Source organism: Leptopilina heterotoma, unplaced genomic scaffold, assembly GCF_015476425.1.
Source record: "Leptopilina heterotoma isolate Lh14 unplaced genomic scaffold, ASM1547642v1 Lhet_208, whole genome shotgun sequence".
NCBI lineage: Eukaryota > Metazoa > Arthropoda > Insecta > Hymenoptera > Figitidae > Leptopilina > Leptopilina heterotoma.
Genome location: NW_025110923.1, coordinates 399,067 through 414,118, shown reverse-complemented (window position 1 = coordinate 414,118; position 15,052 = coordinate 399,067). Strand labels below are relative to the sequence as shown.

Genomic DNA, 15,052 nt, shown 5'->3' with positions numbered 1-15,052 from the left:
AAAATGTTAGCAAAAAAAAAATGAACGTAAAATCTTATTTAATGTATATAAAAAATTTACTGTAAAGTCGTCTATTGTTAAAATAAAATTTAAAATTGGTGATAAGGTACGCATCAGTAAATTGAAACATATTTTTGAAAAAGGCTATACAACAAATTGGACAACAGAAGTCTTTACCATTTACTAGGTAAATAATACTCAACCACCAACTTACCTCTTAAAAGATTATCAAAATAATCCTTTATCTGGTAGTTTTTATCAAGAAAAACTTGATTTATTATTATTATTATTGTTAAGAACACATCAGTACACTTTTTTTTCTTTAACATAATAGAATGTCCAATCATTTGCAGCGATGGTAGAATATATACAACTTGTTCACATAATTTTTCTAAATGAAAAGTACAAAGACCAGAAAACAATGAAGCAATATTAACAGAATAATAATTTCTATTAACTAAAGCTCCTTTTATTAAACTAAAGTTTTTCTTGATACAATTTTCAACAGTTTTTACGTCCGGGGCAGTTTTTTTAAACACTATCTGTCCAAGAATTTGAATAATACTATATACGCCATATTGCACTGATACAATTTCGGAATCCAGTATACTTTGTTGAATACAGTCCATTAAATTTTTTAAAGTTTCAAACGTAGATGCACTAATTAAAAATGGTTGTGATGATGAGTTATTACCCGTACGAAAAATTAATACCATACGATGACCCAAGTAAATAACAAATTTTATTATTGAATCACCCGTTTGAAAAATTCTCTAATCCATTTCTTGTTCGAAGAACTTCATCGTTTCCATGAAATAGCTTTGCATAAAATCCCATTCATCCACTGATAAGGCTATGGTTGTTCGAGGATGTCTACTATTTAAATGTACTTGTAATGATAAAATTTTTAAATTGTCTGCAGCAATACCAACGAAAACTTGCTTAGTAAAAGATGCACTCAAGTTATATGTTGTAGAAAGTATTAAATGATTTCGTTGTAAATAAGCCATTTTGCGTTTGATGATTGAAATTCAAAATGGTTATACTGCCCACCCAAGAATTTGAAGTACACCTGTCCTTGTTCAACCTGTTGTTTCATGTCCTTAAACACTTCACCTTCATTGTCAAGAAAAACTTTTAACATCCTTTGTGGTAAAAATATAATATATTGGTTATCAACCTGGATAATAACTTTTTGTTCATATCGTGTGTCAATAATTCTTAAATTTGAAACATGAAGCACTTCACCGACATTCAATGATTTCATAGATTTAATTGGAAGCAACATTTTTGCCACATTGTTGATTTTATTGAAATCCACTTTTTTCTTCCTTTTCTTCTTCTTTTTCGATTAGTTTAAGTTTCCGTAAATTTTCAGTCACCAACTTAATATCTTGACGAAATTGTAGTAAATTGTTAATTCTTTCAATACTTTTGAAAAGTCCACTCACTTTAACTTTCTTATGATCTTTATTAACTAACATTAGTCACAGTCACAGGATGAATTACAACGGAAAATCTAATACTAAACTCGCGAAACTAATGCCTTATATCCCACCCTTTTTCTTCACACGCAAAAATCACGTCTCAACACAAACAAATTTTTTTTTCACGAGTTAAAATAATAATATATTATGTATATAATCCCCACCCTCACTACCTACCTACACCCAGAAAATATTTCTTGGTATTGTTTTTTTAATTATTTGGAGAAAAAGGTAGTAAAATCAGTATTACCCATAAACAGTAAATATTTCTCAGAATTTTTTGACATTAATCGTTCACCAGCAAATTTTTTGCGTTTACCCCCTCCCCTTCCATCAATCAAACAAAAATCATGTATTAACGTGTAATTTTTTTTAACATCGTAAATTATTTGTCACATAAGAATAGGTTAAGAAATTAGGTAATACTCCCCCTCTGCAAAACTTTGCACGTTAACCCACACCCATCATCAGAATTTAAAGGCAATCATCCAATTTCTACAAAAATCATGTCTGAAATACAAATACATTTTTTTTGACATCGTTAATTATATATGTCACATAAAAATAAGTCGTAAATTATCTACAATACTCCACCTCTTTTAACCAACAATGGCACAAGTTTTAAAATATACACAAAATTTTTTGCAAATGACCCCCCCATCATACTTTAAACCACCACCCACAATCTTGCTCATGACCCCCTTTAGAAATTTGCACCCCGCACCCGTCATCAGAATTTCAAGGTCAGATTCCAAGGTCAAATCATGCGCCCACACGTGCCCACACAGACACGCACTCACACGTACACACATCTCACACCGACACACACTAATACCAATTGGTCCAGAAGCCCCCCTGTATATCTACTTCTCGCTTAAAAAACAATTTTGTGCTTTCACCGTGGTCATTCGCATTATTGACAAACCGAGCCCTCTGTTTCTTTATTTTTACGTTCTTCCGCAAACTTTTTCGACAATTTTTTAATCGGATGATTTGTCATTTGTCGAAGAATTATAAGTGTCCGGCGTTAGGGGACTTTCCCCTAAATATGCAAAGAAATATGCAAAATTGCAATTTTTCTGCAATTTATACAAATAAAGGCTCATTTTACTCTTTAAAAGAGTCTCTGTAATATTATTCTGTTTCTTTGAAAACAAACATATTTTATTAAAAAATTATTAAATAAATAAAATTTATGTATTTTATACTTTTTAACTAAAACAAAGAAACAGAGTTGTAGAAAGTCTTTTAAAGAATAAAAGGTTTGTAAAAATTGGATAAAAATTTCAATTTATTGATAACTTTAAATATGTTAAACGTAATGTCAAAATGTTAAATATTTTTTTTTATATAACAACAGTAGGACTAAAGTAAAAGTTAATATTTATTCGTTTTTCCAAGTATACTCTTTAAATCTGAATAAGTTAGAAACAACTAATTATTAGTAAAATGTTGTCTAACTTTTTTTGCTTCATCAATTACTAGAAAATAATTAATGATTAGTAGAAAATAAATAATTACACAGAAAATCTTTGTTCAAGAAAGATTACAAAATTTCTTCAGGAAATGAAGATATGGAAAAAATTCTATGACTGTTTATAAATGTTTTGTATAATAAATGAAACTTTTCTCTATTTTTACGAAACTGGAAATAAATCCTTTTTAATATTTTAGGAAAAGGTATAAATGAAATTTCAGAAATAATTTCGGAGAATGTTTGAAATAATTCTATATTTCTTTCAAAAGATTTAATAGTTCTTTATAATTATTTTAAAAGTATTCAAATTTTTTGTCATGTAAGATTTCTATTTCTGCGTTTCTGAAAATTACAAAACTGGAATAGAATCGTTTGATGCGCAGTAAGCACTACGCAAGTACATCTGTATGAGTGGTGAGGTGGTGATTAGGACCCTAGCCTAAACTGACATAACTGACATACGATAATGCTTGGTTAACGGATTATTTGAAAGTGATAATAATGAATTGATTAAATTCATAGTATAATTCGTCAAAGTCATAATAATAGTTTTTTGAAAAATTAAATTTGAACATAAATATGTTCAGAATATTACTTTTTTATTGTTTCGCTAGAGATCATGGAGCCGTTCCGAAATGAAGTAAAAAGTGTTAATTAGTTTATACTGTCAAGTTATTAGACTTATAAAATTTATGTATTTAAGTTAATGGTTCTTTTTTTTAAATTATTAAGTGTCCCAGGCGGAAATTTCCAACCGGCGCGGATCCTAGCCCGTACTGACGCCGGTGTAACTGTACTGGCTGGGAACCGCCTGCCAACCGAATGTGAACGGGCATTCTACCGAATAGTGACTAGGCCAGGAGCGCGCTGGCAACCGGCTCGGAACTGGCATTCTACCGCCCGCTGACCGGCCGGGAGAAGCCGTTCCGTGTATAATTCAACCGGCTGGGATCTGGCAATCTACCGACCGCGGATTTTTCATTTAATAGCCAGCTGAGCGCTGGCATTCTACCGACTGACAACCGGGTTGGATCCAAATGATAATTTCAACAAATATATATCAATACAAAAAATAATAATTAATTGCAAAAGATAAATACTGATGACAATTCATTGACAGTTCACTTTACACATTTTTTTTATTTTTTTATACACTTAAACGCAATTTTTTATTACATACACATTTGAAAAATCCTAACGCTTGGAGGTACGAACCTACGCCTAACCGAATATTTACGCACCGAAATCTCGCACGCTAACCATTATGCTACGCTCGCATGGGACTCTCAAATCTTAAATACTCTCAAGTGTCACAAGCTGAAATAAAACTTGTCGAATAACTACGCGTCAATGCTACAGCTATATTTTTATTATTATATAATATATTAAATAATTGTATCTCAATATAATAATATTGAACATAATAATATTAATAATTTTAATTAATATCACAATAATAATAAATTTATTATTATTGAGATATTATTAATTAACATTAATATTATTGAGAATTAATAATAAATTATTAACATTAATATTAATATTTATTAATATTAATAATTTATTATTAATTCTCAATAATATTAATTAATAATATCTCAATAATAATAAATTTATATTAATAGTATAAATTTATTTATAATAATTATAAAGTATAAGTGCACAACAAATTTTTTTAATTGTTTAATTTTGAAAAAAGTCTCAATAAATAATTACTTAATATTTTAATTAAATTCATTTATTAATTAATCATTATTTTCTAAAATAATGCAATTAATTATTGTAATAATTATTTAGTTATGACACATTTATTGAAAATAAATTTATAATGTGATTTATAATGTGACAATAAATGACGACATCCGCAGTCGGATCCGGCCCAGCACCGAGCCAGTACAGACTTAACATATCCGTCATTCTTCCGACGCCGCAGAAGAATAAGATCCGCCGGCGGAAGAAATCCAGTACCTAGCCAGTACTGACAATAGTGGGAAGACGGATCCGACAGTCGGAGCATAATCTGTACCGCGCCGGTTGCTTTTTCAGTTCCGAATCGGTACAGACCGTCGGTACTTGCGGTAGGTACGGGCGCGGATCCCACCCGGTTGTAAATTCCGACATTCGTCCGACTTTTCCGCCTGGGGTATATACTATTCAAGAAAATAAAATTGTTTGTCACAAATTGACCCGTGTGTCTGCGCAGGTCTGTTCCTTCAGCGTAACTCACAGACATTTAATTTTTTTTTCACGCTAGCCCGTATTTTTACGAAACTGCTCTTGAATTCTTATTTTATGACGCCTGACTTTGTGCGAAATCAGAAATAGAACTCTTCTTTCAGATCTTAATATTAAAATTACCTTCAAAATTTTTCTTTATTTTATCAGAAAAAACCATTAGTAATAATTCAATAGACACTTTAACTATTTTTATAAATTTTTTTCCATATTCTCATTTCCTGAAGAAATTTTGTAATCTTTCTTGAACAAAGATTTTCCGTGTAGGGGTGAGTGGGGCAAGACGGGGTACCGGCCTTATTTAACAAACGAATTAACCAATGGCGATTATATTTTGCATAATACTGCACCGAGACGATAGTTTCTTGTTTACAAAACCTAAAAGCCATAAGAACAAATCTTTTATCTGTTTTACTAAAAAAAATCGTTTTCGACGATTTTCTTGTGATTTTTTCACTTTTTTTAGGAGGTGTTTATTATTTAATAATAACAGGTAATAAACTATATAAAATTTTTTATAACTGGCAAGGGTTACAGAAGAAGGGAAGCATGTGTTTTTTTTCTTTGTTGAATCGTGAATTGTACACGGAAAAAAAGTGTGCTAAAAACACACAAAGCGAACTGTTGCGTATCCCGTGCAGAAATTAAAATGTGTGCCTGATAGGGTACTGGACAGTTTTCCTGATCTCTGGTGTGGCTCTGGGTAGAGAAACTGACCAGTGCCCGACTAGTGTGTGACGCTGTTTCCGACCAATGCCCTACTTAGGGAAAAGCTGGTCAGGGCCTCGTCAGTTTTTCTTAAAATTGCCCTATTTTGTGAGGCTAATTTTATTCAAAAGAAATTACAATAAAATTACTGTAATTAAAAATATTATTATATTAGAAACATAGTGAACATATTCATTATATATACAACATATTTATACATAACATAATAAGGTATTATAGTCATTTTGACTAATTTAAAAGTGAAAATGATAAAAATAATATAATTTCAAGAAAAGAAAAACTTAAAAATTTTTGAAAAATATAATTTTTGGTTTTATGATTAATTCATTTTTCTTCATACCTCGGTCTAAAGTACGTATTTCCTGCTTCGATTTCGCAGCAGAAAGTCGAAGATTTGTGCATTGGTCGATGCACAAGCTCGCCCTCTGTTACAGCGGGAGCAAAAGTTGTTAGCTGTTCTGCATTACCGGCAGAGAATTTAAAGCGCGAGTGATCCAGACGTATAGGGATTGACAGTTAACCTAAAAGCTTATTGTTTTTTTTCTGGTGCTTTACTTTAAGAAAAAATGAATCAAAATGTAAAACTTTAGAATCTTTGAATATCGTAGGGAACATTCAATATGATCTCAATTTTGATGTAAACAAAAATTTATGTATCAAATACATAAATTTTATATTTCATAAAAAATTATAAATAATTTTTGTACTCTATCAGATTTGAAAAATAGTTAATACAATTAATAAATAAAAAAACTTATTTTATATTAGAAGGTTGTTTTTTATTACTTTCATTTATTCCTTTGGTCATTTATTGCAATTAATTATTTATTTAGTTGTTAAAATTGTAGTTATATTTGGATTTTGCTTGTCTTTTCGATGCCCCCCCCCCCGATCAGCAGCACTCGCTTCGTTCGTGCAGCAAATGTCGAGGCCGGCATCGAAAGTCAATAACGGCGTCTTTCTTTTAGAGAGAGATAGAGAAAAAGCCAGAGCTTCAGGAGTTGCCGATGGCGGCGCTGAAGCGGGGAGCAAAAGTAAAAGATGGCCGGCTGTCAAATCGAACGCGATTGCAAGATTTGTAATTAATAAATTATTAAGCGTACTTTCGGCCGGATATAAAGAAAAATAGTATACATTACACGGGCAAAAAGTTCGAAATTCCTGCATCGCGATGATGCAGGAATGTCGATGCAGGAATGTCGAACTTTCTGCCCTTATAATGTAATATACTATTTTCTTCATACCTCGGTCGAAAGTACGTACTGCCCTCTGCGATTTCGCAGCAGAAAGTCAAACATTTGTGGTTTGGTTGATTTTCATACCCAACCTCTATTACAGCGGGAGTAAAAGAATTCTCTGTCGGTAAATAAGAAAATTTTGAGTTAAATGACAATTTAACGAGTAATTGTTATCGCAATATAAAATGAGAAAAAAAACTATCAAGAAAACTTTTTATACTTCATAAATTTATTATCCACAAGCTCTGAATATTGAAATGAACGAAATCTTTTGCTGATATAATAATTTTCAAAACTTATTTTAATAAACATTAAAAACAAAAATAAAATAATTAAAAAATTTCTAATTTCTTTTTTAATACGTGCCAAAATGTTATAATAAAATTTTAATAATTTGAAGAAATAATGAAATTGTGTTCCTTAGAACGTTTAGAATTTTAGAAATATAAAATTAATTTTGTACCACCAGAAAAATTCTTTTGAAAATATAATATTAATTTATCTTTTTCACATTTTCTTTCGTGCCTGCCCCCGACCAGAAGCACTCGCTTCGCTCGTGCATCAAATGTCGGGGCAGGCGAATATTGTTTGCAAGAGAGAGACAGAGAAATAACCAGAGCTTCGCGAGTGTCCGCAAGAGGCGTTGAAGCGAGGAGCAAAAGTAAATAAAGATGGCCGGCTGTCAAATGAAACACGATTGCAATTTTCTTATAAAATAAATTAGCGAGCGTACTTTCGACCATATACCTATAAAGAAGAATAGTATACATTACAAGGGCAAAAATTCGAAAGCCTTAAACTACGCGATGATGCCCTCGGCTTCGCCTCGGGCATCATTTCGCGCAGTGCAGGAATTTCGAACTTTCTGCCCTTATAATGTAATATACTATTTTTTTTCTTATTTAATGAAAGAAAGAATTAGTTAAGGAAAACGAAGGTAAAAAATGAATGTTTAATTGTCTGCATTAAGTTTTTATTAGAGGGTAGAAAATTTCATTGAATTTAGGAGAATATTGTTTGCAATTTATCGTTTATGTAACTATTTTGTATAACGAGAGAACCTGCCAGGAATTTTGAGAGGGGTGAAAGTATATGTCGGAAACATATGCATTTTGAAAATGCTTCATCAATGATTTCACATTACACAAACGAACTAGTGATGACGGGCAATGTCTGCCGAATTTTGAGTTAATTTAGCATCGTTCACCACAGAATTGACCAAGCATACTGAAACCAAGGGGCTATTTATTGCAAATCGATCGATCTTCTCACGCACGTCCGCGCAACAAACAATACCTTGCAACAGCGACGATTAATTATATGTTGCCGGTGGCAGCGTATGAATCATACAATCAATTTTGACCTGTTCACTTCGGCTAGTGCCACCTACACACGTTCTCGCTCTCCGTCTCTCTTGACAAAGCATGAGGCGCGCGGATAACTTTTGGTAATGTGGCGATGAACGAGAATCACGATCAACGCGAGAACAATGTATATTTATTACAAACCTCCTGTCGATAGCCAATAGATAAGAATTTTTTTTATTTAATTACTAAAAAAGTTCTATCCATAAATTGTCAATAAAATAAGAATTTTCTTTTTCTTATTTAATCGACTAAAAAGTTTTATCGATAAACTCAATCAAAATTTTCTTTCTTCAGTTTAGATGAATACACGTAAAGGAAAATTTATTCTAGTAATTTATTTTCGAATTAATATATATTATTATTAAACTATTTATTTTCTTGAAACATTAGTTCTACTTGGGGAAAAAATGTTGATGATTAGTGAAGCTTATTTTCTTTGCAGAGAATTATCGCACATATATATTTATTAATTTTAACTTAGGATAAAAAAATCGCATGACGTGAGAATTTTCTGTTTTTCTTTTTTTTAATTTTTATTGTTTAATGAAGCATTCAATTACGAATGGGGCCAATTTAACGGTCTGGCAAATAAATTATTGGACTAAATGCATCAGTCGTACGCTGACAATACTTTCTATTGGATGATCTAATTGAAAATCCATTGTCACATTTAGTTTCCGCATATACGATTCGCAAACGTGATTTGATAATATCGACTATCTAATCAGAAAATAAAAACTGTAATTTGAGTAAAAGTATAATAATTATAAAAATACTTTATTTTACAAATGAAAAACTTTCTGTTGAATTTTGTTCCCGTTTTTCCTTTTTTCATATCTTCGAGTAATAATTGTCACATGAAAGTAAATTGATATTCCCTTTTCAACCATTATATATCACTTAATGTACGCTTTTGATCAAATTTAATTATTGAATCAGGCACATGGAGAAGTTAAAGTAGAAATTAATGTGCCAATTACAAGTCTGAGGATTCGTCAGCGATCCATAACAAACTTTACCCCTTATATAAGATTTCTCATTATACGCTTTGCCAAGAGATTTCGGCCCCCCGCTTTCCGAAGACGGTCTTCTAGTTCGGTAATTTAACGTACGATTGGAAACCCTATACGACCAAATCCTTTTCCAGTTCAATGACTTTGCCTCCCATTCGTTATACAGCTCTAGCAGTCGACAAGACAAGACAACTATTGTCACGATTAACTAATTCAATTAATTACAATTTTCAATAATAATCATCCCAAAGTAAATATATTATAAAGATTGTCATTTATGTAGTAATTTTATGATATGTATGTCCTGTATTATATTATTATATAATTATATTCCGTTTTTTAATGAACTAAATAATTTACTTATTTAAATTGACTTACATCAACTTTAGCTCCAAGTTGTGGAAACACTTTCATTGGTGGCAATTCCTTTGGAATGAATCTATAAAACTCTTTATTTCCTTTGTACCATTTAACAGAGTACAATGGAAATTCTCCTAAATCGTAGAGACACGTCATGTTAACTGTGGAATTTTCGGCAACGGCTGGAGGAATCAGTATTGACACGTCGATTAATCCTCGTACATCTAGAATCATAAATAATGCACAAAATCAGAATCTCCATCACTGAAATGCATTTGTTCCAAAATACAAAGAAAAAAATTGAAAAAAACTAATTTAGGTTTTAATATTTCTTTTTAGAAAAAATGTTATTTTATTTAATATATTAAGCACACTGTATCAATAATGTCTCTTAATTATCACAAAATTACCTTAAAACTTGATCAAAAATTGTCACAAGATTTCATAAGTCTTGTCTTAAAATTGTTTCTGCACCAAACCCAATAACGAACCAATAACAAAATTGATATGATACTGACGAATATTGACAGAATATTGTTCTATTTAGTCCTAATAATGCCACAAAATGGTCTCAAAACACTATAAAATTTGACTCAGAGTTTTAAAGAGTAAGACTTCATTTTGAGCCCATTTTATTCCAAATTTGCCACAAAATACCCGACATTGACAAATGTTTCCACAGCGCTGTCCCTATTTACCCTAATTTGTCCATATTTTGCCCCGATTTGCCCTAAGATTGACCTGACATTGGCAAATGTTGTGCCAATAAAATTAAGCCGTATCGTTTAGAGTTGATCATAATTTTGACGCAAGATTGTCTCAATGTTGTCAAATTGTCTAGATTTTGACATAATATTATTCCTATTTTTTTCCAATTTGCCCTAAATTTTACCTAATATTTCCAAATATTGAATCAATATTGCCCCTATTTGGTAATAATATTGTCATAATATTGATCAATTTGACACAATAATAATATACAGGTACAACTTCAGCATAATTTTATGACAATATTGGGACAAAAGCGACAAAATCGTGGGGTAATAACTGGTCAATACTGAATTATTTCTTCAATGGATCAATTTAAATTTTCAAAAGTACTTAATTTTCAACCTTCAATCATTTTTTTTACTTTTAGACTGATAAAAATAAGTTTCTAAACTTTTTGTCAATGTTAAGAATTTTATTTTTTAGCATTCTTAAAAAAAATTTTTTTCTCGAGATCAGGTTGAAATATATTATTAGAAATAATAAAAAGAAGGATTTTCTTTGTATCAAAATGTTATATTAAAAAATAATGATGGTTTAACAAATTTTGTAATTTTAATAGTTTTTTAAATTATTTTTTATAAAATGTTAATAAAAAATATATTCTTCATGTCTAATTCAAAACAAAAAAATTGTCTGTATTCTAAACTTACTTCTAAGTATCGTTTTCGATAAAGAAATTTAACTAAATTCGACTGGTCAAATTATACATATATCATACAAATTTTTCTTTCAAGTTTTTGCATCTCTTAACAGCATGCACTCTAAATCTGAATCAGTGAAAATTTCACTGATTTCAATTCAGTGGCCCAGTTTTCTTTGAAGAATCAGTGGAATTTCACTGACAATCAGTGGTTTCTACTGATTCTCAGTGAAATCCCACTGATGAATTAAAGAAAACTGGGCCACTGAATTGAAATCAGTGAAATTTTCACTGATTCAGATTTAGAGTGTGCGACTGTTAGAAATTCAATGGTAATTTTTTCAACCACTTTTCTCATTAAATATTTAATAAATTGAGTTAAAATTTTGTAAGAAAATTTTGCACATCACTGGATGTGCAAAAGTTTTAGTAATTTAAAATAAATTATAATAAAACACTTTGAAATGTGAAATCGGTAAAGAAGAGAAATTTATTAGAAGTGACCAATTAATTTTTAAAATATTAAAACTTTTGCACATAACTGCCTTTCTTTATTGTATTCTAGACTTTCGTAGAAAATTTCAGTTCAATTTATTAAATATTTAAAAAGAAAAGTGGTCGAAAAAATTACAACTGAGAACCTGACAATCACATGCTGTTAATTCAGTAGTAGGGGGAAGTCCCCTAGTACCGGACACCTAAGGTTTTCATAAAATAAAATTAAAACTACTTAAAAAAATATGACTTCATTTATGAATTAATTAACTCTCACCAAAATCAATTAACAAAAATACAATATTTTTATAAACTTTTCTTTTAAGTTCAATTTAGTTTTGGTGAAAAATAATTCAATTTTGATATTGTCCCCTAGTACCGGACAGTCTAAAACTTTTAATTTTACGCGCAAGATATTATTGAAAAATGATGCAGCGATCACCCCTTGCGGAATGGTTTTACCAAATGTCTCCCCACGTGGGTATACATTTGGGAGACATTTGGTAAATGGCTTTACAATTCTGTTAAAAGACAGAATTTGATGAAAAAAACGATTGAAAATCAAAAAGGAACATTTGGAGAATGAAATTATGCAAAGATTTTTAAAAAAAAGATGTGAATAATTAATAATTAACAAAAATGTGCATAGATTTCATTGATATTTTATAGCAAGATTATTTTTCATAATTACTTATGAAAACGATGTAACTAAAGGAAAAAATAATTTACATTGGTAAAAGAATGTAAAAATATTAATTATGTATATGAATAAGACTAATTAGACAATAAAACTTGTAATTTAATTAAATTTAAATGGTAAAGTAATATTAAAGTAATATCTACTTTACCAACAACTTATTCTATTTCAGCATTAGAAAGACACTAGAAACAATCAAAAGTCCCTAACGGCAGATATCCGCGCGCGGCGTTTGGTTTGACGCAATATTCTACAGGGTGTTCTTTTTTCAATGATGGCAGAGAAATGCTACTTTTAGATGAAAGTAACTTAAGGTTATTATTTCTAATTGTAAAATAATTACCGTTTAAATTTTTTAATTATAGTCACCATCAATATTTTCTAAAAATTAAATATTCTCACCTTTTTTCCAGGGCATGTTCCGAATAGAAAAATTTAAATCTTATTTTTATTGGCCAAAAGTCTCCTTTTTCTCTTTAGAAGTTAAAATAAAACGTTATGTTTTTTAAAAATTATAAATATTCTTACAATTTTTTTCAATGGAGCAAGGAAAAAAAACGTTTCTTTTTGTAAATAGGAGGAGGAAATATTTAATTTTTAAAAAATAAAACATAATCCCAACCCCAAAAGAAAAAATTGATGATTAGACGAATAAAAATAAGAAACAAACTCCTCCTAGGGTAAAAGTGGGTATTATCGCGGGTGTGGGTATTATCGCGGTATTTTATATTTTAATGAATATTTCAAATAATATAAAAAATTTTTGACACTAAAAAATCACTCCTTGAACCTGACAACTAAGACATTATAATATGCATCATATTTTTGATTATTTTTCTATTAATCAATTTATTAAAAATGTTTTAAAATTTGTTGTCTGAAAAAAGTTCAAAATGGCTCACCTTGGTTTGAGATTCAACTCTACAGTGGTGTCAAAAATTATTGTTTTTATGTTCTATAAAACTCTAAGAGATGATTCTTTTTTTATATTTTGGTAAATTTATTGTTATTCTTCATAAAAAAATTTGTTTAGTTAAAAAAAATTGATTTTTATTAAATATTTACAGTCACGATAATGGAGACATCTTTTTTTTTAACATGTGGGTATTTTCGCGGCTCCTATCATAACCCTTGAAAGTAAGGTTAGCAGTGTGTCTCTAAAGTTTAAAACTAACGTTGAAATTATAGCCGATATTATTTTTGCTTGTTTTAATTTATATTTTAATAAAAGTACTTTGTATGTATATAAAAAAAATTAATTTTCAACTAAATAAATGTTGAATTAACATTGTTTTTCCACTTTGCACAGTAACTGTTAAACACATTTAGACACAATAAAAATTTCGTTTATTTGAACGTTCAGAATTTTAGTATATCTTATAAGAGTTACAAAATACAAGCAAGAAAATAAAGAGTAATGGAAAAGATAAAAAAATTAAAGTAAGTGAGATCTGTATATTTAAGGAAAAAAATTTTAATAGCTATAAAAAAGGAGCAAAAGTGTCAAATGAGAATTGACTATACGTTAGAAATATTTGATAATAATTGCTTTAGAATATTTTATCAGAGTATTATTTTATATTCTGAGACTAATTAAGTTATTATAATAAAACCAAGTATCTTTCTTCTTGTGATACTATAGTTTACTATTGAATTCGTCCATTTATTATAATGCTTAAAATTTTCTTTAATTCAAGTTCTTGCGATATTTATATTTATATTTTTAAAAACTATATTATTATTCCTTTTAATTTTTTACATTTACTACATTTTAATTAAGTAACTATTACAAAAATCCAAAAAGCAATAAATAAATTATCCGCGATATTTACCACGCGATAATACACTCATCCGCGATATTTGACACGCGAAAATACCCTCAAGCCATTACAAGTCCCGCGAAATTACAAGCAAAGGAGTCTTCTATTTAATCATTTATTTAACGATTAAAACTATTTTTTATAACATTGGCAATTTTTTTTTAAAGAAAAGAAAGCTTAAATATTCATTTAAAAAAAACAAAGCCATATACATTTATTTATAATTTTTAAACCACTTGGATGTATGACGTATACAAAATTCCTCGATAATACCCACATTTACCCTATTTTCAAAATCAATTTTTCTAATTGTTGGTTAAGTTAAACAAAATGGAGAAAATAATTAATATTTGAAAAATAAAACATATAACCTCAACCCCCAAAGAAAAAATGGTTGTTTTAGACCAATCAAAATAATAAACAAACTCTTCCTATTTTCAAAATCAATTTTTCTATTTGTTGATTAAGTTAAATACAAAATGGAGAAAAAATTATTATTAAAAAAATAAAACATATAACCTCAACCCCCAAAGAAAAAATAGAGGCTTTAGACCAATAAAAATAAAAAACAAACTCCTCCTATTTTCAAAATCAAATTTTCTATTTGTTGATTAAGTTAAATACAAAATGGAGAAAAAGTTATTATTAAAAAAATAAAACATATAATCCCAACCCTAAAGAAAAAATAAATGCTTCACACCAATGAAAATAATAACTAAAGTC

The 15,052-nt window shown here is 29.4% G+C and overlaps 1 protein-coding gene across 2 annotated transcripts in view; it reads right to left on the bottom strand.

The window, feature by feature from the left end:
* LOC122501297 overlaps positions 1–15,052 on the bottom strand; it is a 323,656-nt gene that overhangs the window by 95,783 nt on the left and 212,821 nt on the right. For both annotated transcript variants that reach the window (XM_043610645.1, XM_043610644.1), the window contains exon 2: positions 9,925–10,130. In XM_043610645.1, coding sequence (XP_043466580.1) covers positions 9,925–10,130 — 206 coding nt within the window. The remainder of the gene's footprint in view (positions 1–9,924; positions 10,131–15,052) is intronic.